This window comes from Lampetra planeri, chromosome 9, assembly GCF_965212315.1.
Source record: "Lampetra planeri chromosome 9, kcLamPlan1.2.h2, whole genome shotgun sequence".
Lineage (NCBI taxonomy): Eukaryota > Metazoa > Chordata > Hyperoartia > Petromyzontiformes > Petromyzontidae > Lampetra > Lampetra planeri.
Genome location: NC_136115.1, coordinates 1,181,028 through 1,203,282, shown reverse-complemented (window position 1 = coordinate 1,203,282; position 22,255 = coordinate 1,181,028). Strand labels below are relative to the sequence as shown.

Sequence of the window (22,255 nt, the reverse complement as noted above, 5' to 3'; positions counted from 1 at the left end):
GACTCGTGACGTGCCACCCATTCCATTCTAGCAGCGAAACGACATTTAGTGACCCAATTAACCCCATTCGCTCTGCCAGCCCACATCAAGTCCATCAGTTTTCCCCATCTCGGTTGGTAACAATTTCGTCTGTTGCCCCTGTGACGGAGGTCGTTTATGTAGTAAATTCGATTAGCCGTGTCCCAAAGTTATGGCTTCGGCTACTTCCGTAACCCTTTCAAGAGTAGCCATGCAATGATTCACCATCACTCAACCACCATTTGACTATTTCTGTCCTCTCACTTTGTATGGTAATGTTTGCTCTCGTAGCCTTATTGTAACAGAGTATTATTTGCATACATTCAAAACAATCATAAAACACAATTAAATGTGAACGTGGGGTCGCAGTGGTGATCTCGCTCCGCAATGAACCTGGCGACCTCGGTTCCATTCAGCCACGGACATCTAGAAAGGCCACTCCTCTACCTGTCCATGCTGGCCAGTGTGACAAATGGCAGTCTCCGTGACACATTCATCCAGCAGTAGATTAACAAAGGGCTGAAAATTATTTTCCGTTTAGAATCGATTTTAATCGAAAAATTACTCATGGTTATTCAGACCCACCGAACACACGACACCAGCATATTGCGCAGAACATCCACATATGGTTTTTCTGTTGTACTTTATTGGGTTTTTGTATTATTATTTTTTTCTACAGACAGACGTCAAGTATTTTACAACAAAATTGTGACAAACTTTGTTCATTTTATTACAGAAATGTACAGAAGGGATATTATACACACAAAATCGAGCAACGGAACAGACAAACGAGAACATAAGACACGCTGGGGAGGGTGGCTGAGCGGAGGAAAGACGTCGTCAAGGGGGGGGTGGGTGGGGTGATTTTAGAGACGGATGGCTCAAATTGGAGGGCGGTGGAGGTGGAAAGAACCGATGAGTTATAAAAATGTGCACAACGTGGAGGTATGAAGCCGACTTGGTGGGGGGGGGCCCGTGCGTCGGGTCACATGGCGTACTTCTGCGTCCACTCTCTGGCTAGTTTGTTATATCTGCGAAGAGAAACAGGATATCCACGTCAGGGGGTAGAGTCACCGCTTGCTGGCAATCAACGCTCACGATAAACACAATGTAACCAAAGCCACGGTACACAGCATCTGTGGTGAACACACTAGCCTATACAAGTATTTATTGAATATTACATTACCAATAGGCATGTGTTATCGATTCAGTCAGAGTAATTAAATACATCTTCAAGATGCAGTCTTCCGAGCTGTCGACTTAACAGCCCTGTTTAAGTCCAGGCTCAAGACCTTCCTCATTTCCCTCCGCCTCTTACCGACTATCTCTTAAAAAGGTTTAAAAGGGCCACAGGAGTGACCACTAAACATCCTTCGATTAGAGTAAAATGTCACGGCTATGCATAATTCAACAACAAAAACGATCCTAATCATAAAACGTATTTTGCAAAATAAGAACCACACTAGTTATATATACACACACGTGTGTGTACTGTTGTCCATTCTGGGACCATGGGGGAACAGCAAAGACTTGAGGCTTCCATCCAGCAGTGGATTGACCATGGCTGATAGTCATTAGTATCTGGCGGTATGCCGGCATCGCGTACTCACTTATCTCGGTCTGTTTTATATATTCGTGCAATCTCAGGAACCAGGGGGTCATCTGGGTTGGGGTCACAGAGCAGCGAGCAGATAGACAACAGCACTGCACACACGGACACAACACACGAGCGCATGGTAAGCACAGCTTCAAACACAACTCTAAACACAGGAAACCACTATCTAGCCGTTACCCTCAACTAAACCGCGCGTATGCACTGTACAGAGTTTAAAAGGCAAAGCAGATTAAAGTGTACCGGGCAATTACAGCTAAATGAAACATTTATGGCAATCTCTAATGATCTGCCAAATAACTGGATGTTAAGACTGAGGTACAGATGTTTCCACTCTGTGAAACCACTCCAAAGCAGCTTTAAGGAAGTCAACAAAAGATCAATAAACCAACATCAACCCTTTGTGCTGAATAAAACACGAAGGGATGCGCACAGCTCCGCGTGAGAGATCCGACTGCTTTAATTCTTAATGACACAGCGCCTCTGAGAAGTGGGAATAAAATTGGCTAAAAATACGACGAAGACAATATTATTAAACACCACACCATCAGCACCACGCAGCTAGGAGCCATCGCTATGCAAAACGTTCTTCCCAGCGATACGGACCTTTTGAGATAGTGAGCGCCGGCGACCACTGAGACCTCAGGATGTCGAGGCAGATGCTCCCGTTACTGTTGATATTTGGATGGTATATGCGTGTCGTGAACGCTACCTGCAGAGGGAACACGATCGCGCTCGAGTTCACTCAATCGATGCAATCCGTCAAATCACAGGTCGCCATTTATTATTTAACATTGTGGTGCACTGTAAGGTTACTGCTTGCAGGGGTTATGTTAAAGTATTACATACAGCACATCATACAATATTGGACTACCACGCACAACACGAGATATCGGCTGCAGGGATGCACAATTGGGGGGGGGGGGGGGTGGTGTGGCAATGTGGTGCCAAAGACTGGTTTATATATCACTCGCCACTCGATGCAGCCTGGAACCAAACTCATTTCACTGGGTTCAGAGCAAAGTTCGCCAACCACTATGTCACCACTCCACTTGCAAGCAACGCATATATTTCCTCACATACACAATTACAAGCTTGCATCATGCGCGTAACAAGCTACTGCGAACTCCGAATCTGAAAACCCCAACAAAATAGAAACACAATGCCACCACCCCCTCCATTGGTCAGGAACACCACAGCCTTGTGTATGTCTGATCAATTTACAGAGCACAAATTTACAGAACACGATTCTCAGCCCAATCCCCTGACACGATATTTGTGGTTCAGAACTTATTTTGGACTTAAAATCTAGGTTTGATAACTCAATGGAAAATTGGATGGGAAAGTGCTGCCCCCTACTGACGGAACAGAGGTTATACCGGGCGGCATTGCTTTCATGGACCGTACTCTATGAACTGTTGCGTGCACGATTTGTAGTGCGTGGGTTTTAATATTTAACTATAGTGTAACATTGATTTATGGTTGCGCAATATTTTAGATTTCGCATGTGACATTTGTTTTTGTTCAGTTTCTATTTGCTTCATTGATTAACTTCATTTTATTTGTTTTACTTTTGTCATTTTAGTGAGCCGGCTCACGGTTGCAAATGAGACTCACCCTGGTAACTTGAGTTCTCGCCTACTTAAAAAGAGACTTGTAGTTGACACGACACCAATATCACAATTGGGACAAATTTGGGAAGATATCTTAAAAATATATAAAACAGACATGAGAGTAGCCTTGCAAGTTGAGGCCATTTCCTACTCATCACAACAATGCTGGCTGAGGGGCCAGCGTTTACTGATGGGAAACTCACCTTTGGCGGTTTGAAGGGATAGTCTGTAGGAAAGTGGATAGTGAGGAAGAACACCCCTCCTTGGTACGGACTGTCGTTCTACGCAGCAGAAAGCCATATTATACACACATCCTGAATCCGGAAAACAGTTAAAAGCCATAATTACACACTGACCGTCAAAAGCCAGAGAAAATCAGCATTCCTGTGAATTAATGCTCAAGAGAAATTAATTTAAAGCACGTCTGGGTTCACAGAGGCTCACTCAAACGCACAAAATCACGTAGTTGGCGCCTTCACGTGCAATTGACGCCAACGTGTCGCAAAGGGCGCACGAGTAAACACGATGGATTGACAAGTGAACTGGCAGTAAATCGGGACTGGAGTAGTGAAAACAAGGAATGGGGGGCAAGGGCTCTCGAAAATGTTCAAGCAGTCACCATTAAGCGTTCATTGGCGGTTTTTGGGATGGAGTCAGACGTGTCAGAGGACTGGTTCTCATTAATTTGTTTATAGTTTAGAACTGAAAAACCTTAAAGATAATCGTGAGCAATTGAAATAATTTGTAACCAATTTGATCTCATCAATTATATTAAAACTATTTGTAGTCCATTGTACTTGTACAATAGATTATAAGCTTCATCAGGCGACAGCCAATCTGGCTGTTTCCTGATGAACCTAGTAATAATTACTGGCGAAACGTCGTACTCAGATTGTAAATGTTGCGGCTTGGCTCTCCAACACACCAACTAGTGACGAATTGGCATGTTCTGTTTACGCGACAACCCTTACTAGTTGGCTGTGTCGGATGGTGGCGGGTTTTAACGGACACATTTATATATTTAAGCGATCTAACCCAAAAAATTGTATTATGGATATTGGTCCCGAAAGCCTACACGTTAAACTAAGAACCTCCACTGCAGTGGTGTGGGGTCACTTGTTACGCTACCCGAAGGCAGGCACTCCCCTTTCCCCAATCCAAGTATAGAATCCTGTGTGAACCCGTCCCCAATGAATGTTAATTAAAGCGATGACGACGGTGTTTATACTCACTGGCCCCATGATGGTCGCTTGCCAGTGGAACACTGCAGCAAAGACAGACAATTAAAACAATCATTGTGTTGTTTTCGAGCAGTTATGGATAGAAAACAAATAAACAGGTTTTTATCTGCATGAACAATTTCTGTCAGGTAGCAGGAGCTGTGTTGTGAAACCAAGTTTCTCTGGAAGCCCCATTGGCTTTGGACTAAAAAAAATATTTCTATTTTTAGACAGCGACTAGTCCTTGGCAAATGCAGGGAAACAGGCTCAGGCACCACTAGCCCCAAATATATGTATTCATAGACAACATTTTCAGCCAGTGTTTAAGCTCTGCTGACCCGTTCGCGGTCCCTTCTGATTGTCACTTCTAAAGCTTCCTTTAGATTAAATATTAAGGAGTTGCTACGTCTCTAGTTTTCTTAACAGATTCTGGTGAGGGGGTTATTTGTAATTTTTTTTGGGGTTCAAATTTCCGGGACATGGTGTATGGGTTGACTTACAGATGGTAGTACCTAGGGCTCCCTTTTCTTGCCCAGCACAAACATTAGTCGTGGATATCCTTGTTTATGGGAAGATGGGTACTTTTAAATTTCAACACCACAATTGCCGTCCTGACCACAAGCACGAACGCAATGTCTCAGAATAATCCTCGTGTTTATGTCCAAGCAAATCATTAAGTTACTGCCAGGATAAGGGAGCTGCTGCAAGCAGTGTGGATTTAAACGGGGGGCCCGAGGCTGCAAGTTATTGTACCTGCACTCCGATGTGGACAGATTAACGCGACAATGGGGGGCGGGCATCTCCCATGGTGGGGGGGGGGGGTCCCTACTACTCCTCTATCATAGTGGGGGGGTCCCTACTACTCACAGTCATCTCCCACGGGTCCTGCCGAGCACTGCGCGGGGGGGTCCCTTCCGAGGTCATTTAATTCCTGGTGGAGAGGCCGGGTGGGGGGCATGAGTGGGTTGGGAGGGGGGGGAGACAGCAGGTTAATTTCAATGCATTGTTTACAATTACATTGTTTTAGGTGTAAATGTTCCAGTGTAAATGTTTTGTACCGTGCGAAATTAAAATTAGGTTATGTGCTCCAAATCGCCCTTTCAAAAATAATCAACACTTCAATGGGTTTATTTCATCATCTCCTAGATAAAAAAAACGATACTTAGCTCTTGATCACGTTACAGAAAAGGACAGACCCCAAGTCGGGTGCGGGGTTGTTGAACCCCATAGAGCGAGGGGCCTTCGGAGTGCTTAATGCCTCGTCATGCACTGCGCGTTTTGTCTGGTTCCGGGTACTGCAGCTCATTCAACCCCCCACAAAAGCAAAACGGGTTCAAGCATAAAATGGCCTCGCATCCCAATTAAAACAGGACCCTTGCTGAAATAATCGTGAGACTTGAGAGCTTTTCTTTCACGACTATACAAGATGTAATCGATGTATAAAACCACAGGATCGAAGAGCAAGGCCCTCCTGAACAGAAAAAACATTGCTCGGTTTTAAGGCTTTCCAGTGTCAAGGTACGGCGCCGATGACACACACATTGGTTACACACACACACTGCGCCGTGAACTCGGCTACCCGAAATCGATTCCCGGCTCGCGTCGGTGACGAGGGATGTGTCAGAACCGGTCCAGACCTGCAGCACAACCGCACCCACCACCACCCCCCTCCCCCTCCCGTCACCGTCACCACCACATTCCCCAAACCGGCACCGCCTAGCGCGGCGACGTATCCCGCGAGCCCGACACGGCGTACGGGAAAACCTTAGGACCGACATTCGCTGGGAATCACTCCGATGAAGACGAAGGGGCCCGGCCCCACCGCTCCAGTGGCCTCCCGGCGCCCCTCCGACCGACGAGACGGCAGGGCCCCAGTGTCCAACTCGAGTACTTGTAATGCCTCCACGAGTCACCCCCACCCCCCGTTTCCTATGCGTACATTGTCAGTAGACCCCCCCCCCCATACGCAAGGGTACGCATTTGGGTTAACCCCCCTCCATGCGTATGGACTCAACGTATGGCCCCCTAACACTGCCCGTCCTCCTGTCAATCCTGTCCCGTCACGGCCCCGTACACCAGGGCCTGCCACCAGGGCCCGTACCAGGGCCCGTACCAGGGCCCGTACCAGGGCCCGTACTAGGCCCCACGTCCCTGACTCAATGCCGCCCCCATCTTTCATCACGCCCCCCCCCCCCCACCATATTCTTGTTTCTCCCCCTCGCTTAGCTTCTTCTTGTTCTACACGCATGTCCTTTTGTCTCTGCTCTTGTCCATACGGTGTATGTAGTCTGTGTCGATTGTGTTTGTATAATTCTGATGATTCATCATTGTCTGTTGTCAACGCGCTCTGGGGCTCGCTTCCCTGTCGACTATCCCCCCATCGTCCTGATAATCTATTTCTCTATTCAACCTCGCTCAAAGGTACACCCCCCGTCTATTGTCTGTCCCCATATTCCTCCGGTCTCTCCGTCCTTTCTTCTGCCTCGCTTTCCTGTCGTGTGTCTGCCCGTCTCGTCAGGTTTATTTCTACATTTCACCCCCTCCCACACCCCGCCCTCGTCCGCTGTCAACGTCTCTCTCGTGTCTTCGTCGTTAGTCTCGTCTGTCCCCCTCCCATGCCGTGTCTCTTGTTACTCCGTCTCGATGTCGACGTCGTTTCTTTCTCTTCCTCACTCCCGTGTCTCCTTTATCGCTTCCATATCGGGTCTGGCCCGTTCTGGTTTTTTTGTTATCTCGATGGCGTCCACCCGGTCTCGCTCGTGTCTCTCTCTGCGGCGTCTCTTTCTCGGTGTCCCTCTAGGCCCCCCCCCGTCTGTGTCTCTTCCGTCTCGGCTCGTCTCAAACACGCGGCCTGTAGCACGCCCCTCACACCCAGGCGCTCCGCTCGCTTGGAACCCCCCCCACCCCGGCTTATCCACGCGCAAGGCAACGGCTCCAGTACCTTGTGGATTCTCTTGAGCGCCATGACGAACAGTGCTGTGAGGCGGTTGTTTGTAGAGGATGAGTGTTGGTGTGGTGGTTAAACTGTTGCGGTTGTTGCCACGTTGTCCTATTCGCTGTAGTTACCAAATAACACCCGTCACCTCTCGGTTCACTGTGTCGCCGCAGCCCCGGTGTCCCCTTTTATATGCAGGCAATTAACGCAGCAACGCGATCACTGCGCGCCTCGCAAATAGTGCGCCGCAAAAATCCTTCACTAAAAATTCACCGGACCGGTTTGGTGAATTTTATCGGCAACTGATCGCGCTCGCCGCATCATAGGCACCTTCTCGGTATGTCTGCGGCGCGACGTCAAGCTGCAGTCTACCGCGACGTTGCCGCTTCCTGCAGAAAGATCCAGAAGGCGCAAGGATACACGGAGGGGCGCGAGGAGGACTGCTTTCTCAGACCGGAAACACGTAACGTTGGTATGACGTCACACGGCTCGAGGCGCTCTGACGTAACCACTCTGCCACCGCACCCCGGACTTGAAACTTGAAACCGGGGACATTGGAGACCGGGGGAGGGGTCGGGGGGGGGGCAGGCGGGGAGGGGTGGGAGGTGGGGGACAGACAGGGGAGGGGTGGGGGGCAGACAGGGGAGGGGTGGGGGGCAGACGGGGGAGGGGTGGGGTGGCAGTCGGGGGAGGGAGATGGGGGACAGACAGGGAAGGGGTGGGGGGGGGGCAGACGGGGTGGGGGGACAGACGAGGTGGGGGTTGTTTGTGGGGGGTAGATTAAGTTTATTTTATTGTCCAGGTGTTAATTCATCCGGCCAGTACAGCATTATGGCAGTACAGTGTATTGTCTTAAGTTGCTAAGAGTGACCTTGGCGAAGGGGTAAGTGGGGGAGGGTAGTATGTGGGGGGTGAGGAGTGTGTGGGGAGGCTGGGGGGTGAATGGAGGCAGTCGGTAAGAAGACCACATGGGTTTCCAAAGATAGACGCCGGTCCACCCCGACTGGGGAGCCCAGGGACCCCCCACAACTGTCCGGCCCTTCCGGCTGGGACTTCCCACTCTGGGTCAGGAGCGCTCGGTGCTTTCCACGAGGGCGCAGTTGTAGCGGCTGACGTCAGCGTCCGTTTCGGGGCTGGCCCCACGTGGTGCGGCCACTGCTCAGACGAGTACGTGGGAGCTACAAGCGCTGTGAATATATTTACTGCAAAACATTACTCGCCAGTGACACACTCAAGTGTCCGGGCAGGTGCTGGGTGGAATATTATTATTACATCGCAGGTTCGTAATAAATGGCGACGGATTCATCCAGCAGTGAATTGATCAGGGCCGATGATGAGATTCAAGAGATTCAAATGAATCGAACGCGTTAGAGGTGGACGCAGCAGTCGCAGCCGCATCAAGTCGAGCGGTTCCTACCCTAAGCACTGGAAAGTAGTGCAAGTCCCGCCACTGATGGTGATGTGGTGACTTGAGGCGAGAATTCGCCTGCGCTATTAATTTGAGAGCTGAACACCACCTGTCGCCCGGACCTTGCACCCACGACCACGGGGTCCCCCGCGTCACGTGGGGGGAGGGGGGGTCACGCCACACGTGGGGGGGTGGGTGATACTCTTAGGTTTTTTCGGTAAAGTCACGTAGGTAAAAAAAATGTAATTACTAAAAGTAATAATAGAAATAAAATAAAAATCACGACGTTTCGGAGGCAACACAAGTCTCCGTCATCAGGTGGGACCGTCACAGCTGTGATCCCACACGTGGGGGGGGGGGGGGCACCCCACGTGGGGGGGGGTGATCCCACACGTGGGGGGGGGGTCATGCCACATGGGGGGGGGGGGTGATCCCACACGGGGGGTCACGCCACGTGGGGGGGGGGTCACGCCACACGCGATGCCCTCGTGCTGAATGAATGAGCGCGCTTCCGGGCGCGTGACGTCCCCGTTGGTGACGTTCTGCCGTGACGTCACCGCGCCACGTGACCGCCAGAGAATCAAGATGGCGTCTTCCGAGGCGCCACGCGAGGCGAGTTCCAGGCTGCGGCCTAGTGGCAGGAGGGGGGCGATTCGCGAACTCGGAGACGCGGGGACCGCGCACAGACACACGTGGGCGGGACTTGTGGTGATCCCAGGATCCTGGCGAATAATAGAGCCTCAGAGCTGCAGGGACTCGGTGATGCACGAGCTCCGGGGCTCGTGAGATGCAGGGGCACCGAGCCGGGGGGAGACGCGGGGATTCGTCGGGTACGCGGGCTTGGTAACGAGGACTCTGTGGAGCCACGTGGAGACACGTGGACTCCGAGAGATACGGGGATAGAGGAACACAAATACAGAGTCTCGGGGTATCCCAAGTCTGATAGATCCTCAGAGATACAGTCCTCACGAACCCACAGGCGCGGATACTCGTATGTACAGCGACTGGCAGATATACAGATGTTGAGAAACAGGGATCCAGGGACTCTTAGATCCAGGAACTCCGACATAGGCACTCTGAGATCCATGGATAAAGCAACTGGGTAACAACTCGGAGATTTAAGGATACGGAGATGCATTAATTACTCGTGGAGTCGTATACTCAGACACTCGTTCAAAGGGACTCTGCGAGTACTTGTACGTGTACGTCCGTGAGTAAAAACAACTCTGCCTTCATCTCTTGAAGCTGCGAGACTCGCACATTCAATAGGGGCGCCGCGTGTTACGAGATGTTAACTACCTCGCTTGGTGTGCAGGAGGTCGTGGGTTCGTCCCGACCCTGACGCCTGCTGCTGCTGTATATTCGGAGTTTGCGTGTCTCTCTCTCATCACGGTGGCTAGGGGATGTTAACTACCTCGCCTGGTATACAGGAGGTCGTGGGTTCGTCCCGACCCTGACGCCTGCTGCTGCTGTGTATTCGGAGTTTGCGTGTTCTCCCCGTGGTCGCGTGGATTGTTTTCTCCGGGTCCTTCGGTTTTCTCTCCACATGAACAAAAACATTCCTTTATAGTACTGTACTTGGCTGCTATACTTCTCCACATAAGCCACTTCGTTGAGCTATCATTTGTGGCCAGGTCTATTCTAAATAAAATAACCATATGGCTGAGTGGACTATACCTGGTAAAAATAATAATAGTAACTTTAATACATAGTAATGTACACAGTGACGAGGAGCTATTACGAGTTAGGCTCAGAGTTACTGGACAGTATGGTACCCAAGCCGGTGGTTCTCCGTTCCGCGGGAGCCATGGCCACTTGCACCATTAGTCTAGCATTGTTACGCGAGGGCGGTGGTGGTGATGATGGAGGTGTGGTGGACGAGTTGGTGTTTGCGTTAATCTGTTGGCGGCACAGGAGATGGTGCGATGGTGTCACGTGATTGTCACCTCGGGGTTGTCGTGTGCTAATGTCATGCCGTGGCTGTGACAGATGGCTGTGTCTCACCATTGCGACATGGATTTGTCGCGTATCGCACCCACCGTGCTGTTAGAGTTGTGTCGTGTGGCACTGTCGTGTCACATTGTGGCTTGTCACACCGTGTTTCCCCCGTGTGAGGTGTCTCTCACCAATGCTGTGTGTCTCGGGAAGACTATCTCTCCCTCCCTCCTTGTCTTTGTAGCCGGGGCTGGATGTCCCGGCTGCGCCGGAAGTCACTGAAATCGCAGTGGCCTCGGCATCGGATGGGGAGGAGAGCCAGGAGGACAGCACTGGCCAGGAGGTGGTCTTGCCAGAAACGGAGATGAAACACCCGCTTGAGAATCGGTGAGGCCTCTCACGGGGAGAAAGAGAAACGCCATGACGTGAAGGAGATTGAGTGTTGGTGTATAGCCTGCATAGTGTTATGTAGTCTGCATAGACTGTTGGGGCAACTGCTGTAAGCAAGCGCTTAGTAAGGCCAGCACGAGAGAGTGATGTGACCAGCAACACAAACTGTACCAGTTACTGATTTTAGGTTGTGTGTCATGTGTGCATTGCCACAGGTGGGCCTTATGGTTTTTCAAAAACGACAAAACGAAAAGTTGGCAGGCGAACTTGCGCCTCATCTCCAAGGTGGACACGGTGGAGGACTTCTGGGCGTGAGTGCTCCACCCATCTTCCCTGACCTATCTCTCCTCCAGGAGCCTCACACCAGACTTGGGGTTCATTTATAATTTCAATTACGTTGCGATTGCAATGAATTGGAAAAAATAACAATTGCAATTGATCCCAGGTCTGCCATACACACAACAACAGACACCATTTGCTACGTAGTCGTGGTGATGTCAACACGTTCCTTGTGGCAGACTGGGTACACTAGGAGGCCACATGGAAGGCTTGCTGGCAGGGAGTCATGGGACTGAGATGACTAGCAGAGAGACCACCGGCATTCTCTACTGTGCTAATGGTTCCGCACATATCCACAGTGCGAGGCAACTTGGTCTCGGCGCATGATGGGGGGGTGGTTGGGGTGTTCGTAAATTGCGCTGTCACCTTGATTTGATGGATCAAGTTAATTGTCTTGAGGGCCAGATTCATGTCTTCATCGAACATCTGAAATGCAATGCGGCACCTGGGCAGTTTGTCCCATTTTTAGTGATTTGAGACCTCAGAGTCATTACCATATCTTTTTTACAAAATCTGACAATTGAAAAGGGGTGGTCGATAACACGGGAATTAGGCCCAGAAAACCTCAAACCAGCATTGGGGCAGTATTTGCCACTTTTAGTGGTCATTAACCCGGGGCATACATTCCATATTTCCGTGGTGGGGCCATAGGAAAAAACCTTTGGACAAAGTCATACTCTTTATATAACCCATAAGTGGAGTTGACACAAGAATGGGATATTAACTTTTGAATCTTTCGATAGCAAAATTAAATGCTCAACACTTTATTCCACTGTAGTCATAGAGATGGTCAAAAGACAGGAACTGATGATTTAATTGTTTTTTTAGGGGTTTAAAAAAAATTATATTCCAATCGTGCTATCAGTATCATGCAAATAAGATGACGAATCCCTTTGGAAATCTCACAGAGCAATGCATACCTCTGCAATTCAACTGGTATCGCAAAATTAGCTGAGAGGTATTTTTAGTTGCCTCTCGTCCACATTCGGTAGCAAACCTTTTCACATGCTCGTCAATTTCATTAACCACAGTGTTCTACAACACTGCACGATACATGTTTAACTTTACTGAGTTTGGTTTGGTGTCTGGTGTGGCTTGGCAACGACGGTGTGCCAGTAACCACACGCGTGGTTCCATCTAGCAGCTGAGGAGGTCACAAGTCTCTAAGTGCAAGGAGTCTTGGTGTCACGCCTGGCAAAGGGTTGGAAATTAAATCAATTAGTTGTACCCCGTGCTGCCATGTGCCCCCCCCGCCCCCAGGCTGTACAACCACATTCAGGTGGCGAGCCACCTGCTGTCAGGCTGCGATTACTCCCTCTTCAAGGTGAGTGGTGCCACGTTAGTCTACGCCAAGCGTCACGCGTGCACAGCGGTCTCCCGGGTGCCGGTTTGAGATCGTATTTTGACCCCAAAAAAAGATTTGGACCCCGGAGTATCAGTCATTTATATTATTTAAACCGTGGTTATACCATTTATATTGCAGCAATAAGACTTTACCCTCCCAGTGACGAAATGACCTCCCTCCTGGGTCAGAAGGTGATGTATTAATTAGACAGCAGGTGTTGTCCACAGAATTGTGTTTGTTATAATGCATTGTAGAGAGACCTGCTGTGTCTTGTTTGCGTCCTCCAGGATGGGATAGAGCCCATGTGGGAGGACGAGCAGAACAAGCGCGGGGGCCGGTGGCTCGTCACGCTTAGCAAGGGCCAGCGCCACTCGGACCTCGACCGCGTCTGGCTAGAGACGGTGCAGCCCCCCCCCCCTCCCACACACTCAGAATCTGAATATTTAAGCTGGAGGAATTCGATGAGTTATAAAGATTTTCAAACAAACGTTACAACGTTCTGACCACCCCACCCGTCGTGCTCGTCACCAGGCAAAAAGCTGGCAATAACAATAATAATGATTGCTCATTTCTAGCTCTCCAGCGTGTTTGTGTGCCGGGTGTCATTTGGCGTGATGTCCGACGTTCCCTTCCAGCATCCTCAAATCTACACCAGAGAATGCTGCACGTTTTTCTCACCTGCCCTGCTCTGAGGGCGTGTTTGTCCGATGGCAATCCTATTTGTCCATAATCAACGTTTTTGGGTTTAGATCGCGTTATTTATAAATGTGTCGTAACCCTCCACCACCCAACGCGATCTAAACCCAAAAACGTTGATTATGAATAATATTGGTCGCGAAAGCCTACGTGTTAAAATCCTATTTGTATTAATTCCACAGAGCTTCAATCAATCAATCAATATTTATTTTACGTGCCAATATTGGCCTGAATAAATTAGGCATCAGTGCACATTACATCAGAATGGGAACAGTACAGGGGCATTATTAAGCCAAAGTCCACTCTAAACCACATCCACACAAACCATGGCAGATGCAGATATCTGGAGAGTTTTATTACATTCCATTTGTGCATCAATGTGCAACTGTGGTCATCCAGAACGGACCATAAAACATATGATGACACAATGCCCAATCCACAAATATGAAGGAGACATTACAGCAATACACTCCGCTGGTCCTGATGCGGATGTCTGGCTTGACCATCTGACTTAAATTGTAGTTGTTGCTCTGCATCTACATCAGCCACACTTGAAATCACAGGCGGCCGAAATGTGGATTCCACCGCAGTGTCATCAGCAGTGCTGGCTCCGTGTCTCGGGCACGGAGCCACTCCGCTGAGCCACCTTACCATGTGGGCAGCCCCCGTTAAGGCGCCATGTAAATGTGTCGCGTTTGTGGCCCATGGCCCGCACGGTGCCCGCAGCTCCTGTGTCTGATCGGCGAGGCGTTTGACGACCACAGCGATAACGTGTGCGGCGCCGTGGTGAACATCCGCGGCAAAGGAGACAAGATCGCGGTGTGGACGCGTGACTGTGACGACCGCGAGGGCATCATGACCATCGGGTGAGTTCTGTCAACACAACACGGTTGCTACTTGCACACTCACGACCACACACTCACCATAACCATCACCAACGCGCTACTGCTCACTCGCCACAGTAACAACCATTGAACACGACGCAACCCATTCCGTATTTGCCAGCATTCCCTCACTATCGCACACCATTCATCCACCAATTACTCACAGCCATACTCACTTCCATGCACTCGCCACCACACACCTAGCAGTACACCAACACCACCACGCGCTTACGACTGCGCCCTCGCCAACCAACCCTCACACACGTACTATACGCAACGGTGAGACATTTGAGTATCTTGAGTATCTCACCTCCCCGTCTCTCCCCCCTTGCCCATGTTCCTCTTCCCCCTCCCCTTGCCCCTCCCCCCTACAGGAAGGTCTACAAGGAGCGGCTGGCGCTGCCTGGCAAGGTGCACCTGGGTTACGAGTCCCACTCAGACACGGCCACCAAGAGCGGCTCCACCACGAAGAGCATGTTCACCGTGTGAGCCCCATGGAGCCACATGGAGCCTGCCGCACACCCCACGGCGGGGGCCCTGGGGCGGAGCGCCGGAACGGACTCGGCCACGGATCCAGTCACGTTGGGGGGCGAGGTGGCTGCGGTGGGGGGGACACGGGGGGGTGGGGTGGGAGAGGATCTGTGGGATGTCAGGGCTGGGGCTCACGAGTACCCTGCGCTTAGGGAGACGGGGAACGAGCGGAGTTGGGGACGGGGATGGGTGGGCTGCCATGGGTGGCTAGAGGGAAGAAGTCACTCTGCCTGGCGATGGGGTATTCGGGGGAGACGGCTGGATGTCCCCCGAAGCGTTTTAGAATTATTTGGACGAGGGTTTTGTTGTTTTTCCCTGCGTGGAGGAGTCTGCCATGTGGCGTGACGGTGCAAGCAGCATCGGAGGCGGCGGGGGAAGAGGGGGGCAGGTTAGTCGCATGACCTTGCGGGGGTCGTGACACGTGTGGCGCTGCCCCCCCAACCCCCACCACCCCACACCCCCACGGCTTCTGATAATTTTACGTTAATTTTTATTTAATTCGATTTTCTTTAACAGTCGCAGATAGTGGTTTTGAATTGGCAGCAGGTGCGAAGCGAGTCCGACGTGATTTTGTCGGAATGGTTGTTGCTGCTGCTGCGTGGGCCCCAAGGGGTCGCGGTTCTCTCCGGGTTTGGTTTTTAGTGTCGCCGGGAGGCACCGGCGCGAATTTAGACCGAGCTGAGGTGGCGCATCAGGACCGGTGGCACACGTGCCGATGGGTGCCACGCGTGGAAACGTCACCCACCCAACCTTGCATTATTCGCATGAAAAAACAAAAACAGACAAAAAAAACTGAGGTGGCGAGACCTCTGCAGTGCGCCGTGATATGCCGGCCGAGAGGTTTGTCCACGCACACATGGGGCCTGTCCACCCAGCGGTCGGGAACGAGGGCTGGTGTGTGATGTAATCAGTGTGGTTGAGTGTCGGCCGGTGTGGTCGGTGCGATTGCTGTGGCCAAAAACGAAATGGTGTGGTTAGCGTGTCCTGTTGATTCGAGTGCTTTGGTTTTATGTGGCTGGTTGGGAGTGGCTGCTGCCTGTTGCGTTTGCTGTGGTCAGATTTCCCAGTTGGCCAGGCTGGTGGTGGTGGTGCCGGCGATCCGTCGCGTGACTGATGTGGCCGCGACCCACCACTCACCCTTTTGGCGCCCCACACTGAGCCCCACCGCCAGCCTGGCCCAGGCCGGCCACCACGTGCCCCGCCAAGGTGCAGCCACGTCTGGGGCAGGGCCACCGCCGCTGCCACGTGTATGTGCCGTGCACAAATTTACGGTGGGGGGTGAGGGATGCCTCGCCAGCGTCGGCGCACGGTCAGGAGTGTTCAAAATCTCCTCGTAACGGATCTCGCCGTAGCCCGATCAAATGCACCTTACCGAGACTCTCTTAACCGCAGCAACGGTGCGGAGTGTTAGGACGGGGTGGGGGGGGGGGGACCGGGCTTGGGAAGGGTCATATTTATATTCCAGAAAAAAAAGAGCATCACCTCTCCCTTCTCAGCCTGTCTTCCCCTTTCGGGTGAGCAGTGGTGGCCTTTAACTGGGCAGGTGTCTCGTATCCCTAGCAGGGAGACGCCTCTGCCGGGGCTAGTGTTGGGGGGGGGAGTCTGCAGCCTCTTATTGTTGTGACCCCTGACCAAGGGTTGGGTATCGGTGCGAGAGTGGTGCCATAGCGGTTGGGACGGCGGCAGCGCTGGGCCTGGTTGACGTCTCACAGTCGCATTGACTGCATCATGCGAGCGAGTGAATGCAAAACTAGAGACGCGCTTATATTTTACCGGAGACGAAATAAACAGAAAACTATATTGAAGTTTTGTTGCTTCTGTGGGTGTGGATGTTGTCTCTAAGCTCGTGTTTTCCTCCTTTTTTTTGTGTCCTGCATTTTGCAAGACACCTTACATCGCTCCCCTTGGCCACATCCCTAACTTGGCACGGTCAATTTCTGCCCACCAAGAACTGCTCTTACAGCCTCGTCGCCACCACCACCATCAAGCGTGATGACTTCCCTCTGTGTTAAGCGGTCAACACGCCCTTCAAGGACTGCGCTTAGTCTCGTAAAGCACCATTACCGTCCAGTGTTAAGGCTTCCCCTTGGTAAATGGTGAACACATCCGTGAAGGGCTTCTCTCAGTCGCATTACCACAACCGTCTGACTTTAGGACTTTCCCTTGGTTGGTGACATGGGTGTCACTCCAAAGCCTGCTGTCTCTGCAACCTGCCATGGCTCATGGGGATACATTGTCGATGGACACTGCACGTCCTAGATAAAATGTGCTATCCCTCCAGCGGAAGGTTGGCACCGTAACAGAAGTTTTTTTTTCTGCTGGAGAACACGGCGATCTCAAGTGCTCAGCACTTACTCGCTGGCTCAACGACGAATTCAAAATGCATTAACGATGCACAAAATGCATCTCTGTCACGAAGATTGAGCCATTTGGGCGTGACTTGCGAGTCTTGTTATGCTCGTGTGTTAACCTGGCACACACTTATTGTAAGTACAAAAAACAACACATTTGTCAATGACTGCGGCCTTGAAGGAAATACTAAGAGGTAACATTTCGGCATTGGCCATATTTCATAGCACGTGAAGAACGGCTGTGAAGAAGAGCCATTGACCAAAACGTTTCGTGTGAATTTTTTCAATTAGACCACTTATTGACGATTTGGACTTTGTTTATTGTGCTTGTGCACAACTGGCAATACAGCAGTAGCAGGCAATTTTTATTTTGGAAATTCCGCTCGTCATGGATTATTGAGCGACTTGTAATGAGAAACTTCACCCGATGACCCCGAATGATGTGCCTAATCCCTACTCGCCTGCCATCCAAAATCAACCCTTTGACGCGTATGAAGACAGACGGTCGGGCCCGTCTCTAGCCGCATTGCGCACTCGAGCTGAATACACGCAACAACAACCACCGCCGCGGCCATTCGCCATTAAGTTGCGTTGATGTCACTGGCGCTTGTGCCAGGTTAGGCCAGGCTAGGCACAAGCCTGAAGTGTCGGTTCGCTTCCAGGAGGTCGTGAGACGGATCCAGCACACCGCTACCCTGACTAACGGACCGCCACAAACCTGCCCGTGTCCGTTAGCCGCACCACTGGCATTGAGAAACGAAAAAGATCTGAACTTTTTAATTGATCTCGGCTGAAAACTCATTTCTTTCGAAAAAATGTGGTGTGTAGTTTGTTGTCCACCGGCAACTCCCGATGAGCACGGTGGGCTATGGACGGTGCGAAAGAAGTTCAACAAATAAATTGCGCATGGGACCGGTGTGGCGGTCATTGTTGCCACAAGGCGGCGCCTGCGTGCCACGAGGCTGCCGAGTACCGGCATGAGGCAACCTACCTCAGGAGGGGGGTGGGAGTTCAGTGCAATAATAAATATAATAAACTCGGGTTTGTTTCACAGCGAAATTCGCACCGCGTCTCAAAGTGCTTCATGCAAAGCTTCAGTTATGTAGAAAGCCTGCAACACGCGAGTTTTAAGACGCGATTTAAAACGTGTTAACACTCAAGATTCTCTCATGAATCGGAATCTGTATTGGACGGCAGGAATCCGATGAGCTCTGCAACTCTTTTTCACAGATGTCCCGTCATGGCCCGAGGAAGGAAGGCCATTCCACAATCGCGGAGCTTGGCTGCAAAAATATTTCCCGTTGAACAAAGTCTCCGGTCTTTGGAATAATGAGTTGAGACCAGAATCGCAGTTGACTATAAAACTTAAGTAGATATATCGGTGGTGAGATATTTAGGAGCCAACCGATTGAAGGCCAGCACTGTATTTAATCAGAATCTGTATTTAGACTACAGGAGGAATCCGATGGGCTATGAAGCTCTTTTTCACAGGTGTCCTCAAATTCACTCTCGGTCGCCACGAGAGGTGACCCAGGCAGAGCCGTCCCTCGGGTACGGCGAATCGGGGCGACCGCCCCGGGCCCCACCCCCCTGTGGAGGGCCCTGTGACCAGGAGATGGAGTTTCAGCAAGCGGGATCGTGAACCCATCTGTGCCCGCATAGCTTCCTCCGGGTGCCCCGGTTTCGAAACGAAACAGATCTTTTCCGCCTGAGGACGACCGCTTGTGTTGCGATCGAAACGTCGCGATTTTTATTTTATTTTTCTACCCACGTGATTTCACCGAAAGAACCAAAGAGCATGGATTCCTGCAGTCACGAAAGCTTCAAATCAAGATTGAAACAGATCACTTGAGAATAAAACAAAATTGGGCCAATATCCATCATCAGCACCCTTCTCGTGATGAGAGTGCTGAGACTCAGAGAGGCTCTCCTGAAAAGACTGATGTGTTTGCTGGTTCAGCCGACTGTTGTTTGGCGTGACGTCCGATGTTTCGCTGCACGTGCAGTGTTTGATGTAGGCCAGCCGCTCTGTTTCACCAGCAATTAGCAGCGGCCGGCAACGCGCTGTAATCGAGGGAGACTCAGTGGCCTGCTGCACGCTGCTGCAGTTACTGAAACATCTCACGGGGCGTCGAGTGAAACGTGTCTCGTCATCGTGGCAAAACGACACACAGCGGGACAACCCGAAAATACATCATCGGAGAGCTGTACGGTCCAGCACAGACCACGACAAACTTCGCGGTTTCAGTTTCATGTATTAGGTATAACCCTGTGAGCCATGCGGCTCTTGACTCGGGTGCAACCGCAACAAAACATGAACCAGAAACGTCTTAATGTCACTACACGCAACAGAAAAATCCTGGAAAAAACAGCGAAGTCTTCCAGAAAAAAAACACCGCATTTCAACGCTGTGTGCAAAAAATCCCAGTGGGATGCAAGTCAAATTTAACAATAAACGATATACATAACATGTACGACCACACTTTGTGTGGTGTTTACTGGGTAAATTACATTCATATTGATGGGGTGGGGGGGGGTTGTCGCTGCTGTTGTGCTCACGGCACCACCGCCGATCCCGCGTGTACAATAGTCGGGAAACTGGCAAAACGAGACCACCCGTGTCATAAAACAGAGGCTGGGCGCAACTCTATTTGATTTGATTCATTGTAAACGCAGTGAGCGCTTGGGGAGTGGATGGGTGGAGCTGCGTTGGTCCGGAGGGGTGGCGGTGGCCATGCAACGCATCTATTAGGGTCGCTACGCGGTGTGGATAGGGACACGCCCGACCGTCTTTGTCTCTCGATTGTCGCAGTGCAGAGTACAAGGAGGACTCTGTATGCTGTCGCGATGGAGGGGGGTATGGCGTAGGGGGGGGGGGGTAGCGTAGGGGGGGGGTTGCGTCGGGGGGTGGGCGGCGTAGGGGGGGGGGCGTGGGGGGGGGCGTAGGGGGGGGGCCGTAGGTGGGGGGGGGGCGCCGCGCTTCGGGGCAGTCTCAATATCTCGCCAATTAAAGGCGCACGGACCCCGTCTCGCTAATTAAAGGCGCACGGGCCCCGTCTCGCCAATTAAAGGCGCACGGGCGCCTTATCGCTAATTAAAGGCGCACCACGGGGTGGTCGTCTGGATTCTTGGAGGACGTGGAGCGCAGCTGCCCGGTCATCCCGGGGTGGGGGAGGGGAGGGAGAAATCTGACGCCTCTCAACACGTGCACACGCGCATTCCACACGCTCACGCGCGCGCGCACACACGCGCTACGCAGCACGCACACAGACACATCGGCACACATAAACCAAACGGGACAAACACACGCGGGCACGACACTGATACACGTGTACACACACGCACAGGCGGAAAGACACGAACAGGCGCGCACACAAACATACGGTGCACAGACACACACAAAGACAAAGACCACCCGTGCAACCTACAAAGGTTGTTTCGGCAAGTGCTTTTAGCGAACACCTATGAAGACCAGCACGGCACACGATGGGGTGGTGTGGCCAGAATCACCCACGGCCGTATTTGTCTCCCAAATGATGTTGTTTCCACACGGCACCAGCGACCCACTTGAGGCTGGGTCGAACCAGGGGAGACCCAGGGCTGGTTGGCCGTGAGCTGAAACCGAACTCGTGTCGCCGGGTTCGGAGCGCAGCTCACTAACCACTGCGCCATCGCTCCCAAAACAAGCACACAAGCGCACAAACACAAACGCGCACATTCCACACTCGCATCGGCACACGCAGACACGTACACACGTGCAGAGCTTTCCAATAACAAACAGAGATCGCGCAATGTGGCAATACCGGCCGACCCCTCGTGGGCTGTGCCGGGCTTGATAGGTGCTCGCAAACAGAACCTGCTTCAGACGCAGCACCTGGCTAGGGTGGCACATACAGAGACACACACGCGCACGTTCAGACACGTACAGAGACGCACATACACGCACATACGCTCTCTCACACGCGCGCACACATACAAACAAAACACAGATCGCCTGTAAAGCCTGTAACAAACTGTAGGAGCATTAACTGTAAGCGGCCACCTATGAAGGCCGAACAGCACACGAGGGGGTGATTGGCCAGCACCACGCCCGGCCGCCTTTGTCTCCCCAGTGGCGATGTTTACACATCGCGCCTGGTACTTATTTTAGGCTGAGTCGACCTTGGGGAGGCCCAGGACCGGTTCAGATAATATAATCGTCAATGGTGGTGGTCGTGAGCGGGAATCGAACTCGGGGCGGCGGGTTCATAGCGCAGCGTAGCGCTAACCGCTACACACGCACACAACAACAACCGCCATTCGCCACTAAGTGGCGGTGACGTCACCACGACGCTTGTGCCAGGCGATGTGCACCTCGAGGCCACGTGAAGTGTCGAACGCCCGCTGGCAGGAGGTCACGGGGCAGACCCGGGTGCCACGGGTCGACTGACTGAGACGACTGGCTGATGCACCATCTGTGCCCCCCACTGTGCCACACACACACACACACGTACACACACACGTGCTTTCACTTCAGCATTGCCCACGTTTGGAAGAGGGTACCGAGTTGATCCTCACACCTCGCTCGCACACAGGAGGACCCCATTAAGGGGAACCCCGCGATAGCGGACCCTAATTTAGGAAACATCATTTAGGGACCCCACTATAGGATAACCAATGAGCTCGCGTTAGGGCATCCCACTTTAGAGAACCCCGCTTTTGAATTCCTTTTTAGGGGACCTCGTTTCAGGGACCCCACGTCAGGTGACCCCCACTTTAGAGGACCGTGCTTTAGTAGACCCCCTTTTAGGGGACTCCACATTAGGGGATTCCGAGATTAGAATGCGCGGTCCCAAGAGACCGGGATAATTCTGGTGAGAATTCGCGTGCGTGACGGCACGTGGCTGAGTGGGGTGGGGCGGGGGGTGACATTTGAGAGGAGAGACATCATCCATGATCATTGCTAGCACCAGCCAGCACGGTCATCACCACCAGTGCT

General features: G+C 51.8%; 2 protein-coding genes across 3 annotated transcripts; one reads left to right on the top strand and one right to left on the bottom strand.

Moving 5' to 3' along the window:
- Window positions 1–644: 644 nt before the first annotated feature.
- Window positions 645–7,679, bottom strand: LOC144720534 (ubiquitin-conjugating enzyme E2 D2). Its single transcript, XM_078597320.1, has 7 exons — window positions 7,405–7,679; window positions 5,331–5,394; window positions 4,476–4,507; window positions 3,447–3,524; window positions 2,237–2,342; window positions 1,629–1,722; window positions 645–1,049 (listed from the first exon to the last, which is right to left on the bottom strand). Exons 1-7 carry the CDS (start codon window positions 7,426–7,428, stop codon window positions 1,004–1,006), a joined length of 444 nt encoding a protein of 147 aa, XP_078453446.1. The 5' UTR covers window positions 7,429–7,679; the 3' UTR covers window positions 645–1,003.
- Window positions 7,680–9,330: 1,651 nt separating this feature from the next.
- Window positions 9,331–14,998, top strand: LOC144720532 (eukaryotic translation initiation factor 4E-like). Of its 2 annotated transcripts, XM_078597316.1 has the most exons (7): window positions 9,331–9,418; window positions 10,986–11,128; window positions 11,347–11,442; window positions 12,731–12,794; window positions 13,103–13,216; window positions 14,238–14,377; window positions 14,770–14,998. In XM_078597316.1, the coding sequence occupies exons 1-7, from the start codon at window positions 9,392–9,394 to the stop codon at window positions 14,882–14,884; spliced, it is 699 nt and encodes a 232-aa protein (XP_078453442.1). In that variant the 5' UTR covers window positions 9,331–9,391; the 3' UTR covers window positions 14,885–14,998. The 2 variants fall into 2 exon arrangements, with proteins under 2 accessions (XP_078453442.1, XP_078453443.1); XM_078597317.1 differs by lacking the exon at window positions 13,103–13,216.
- The last annotated feature ends 7,257 nt before the right edge of the window (window positions 14,999–22,255 follow it).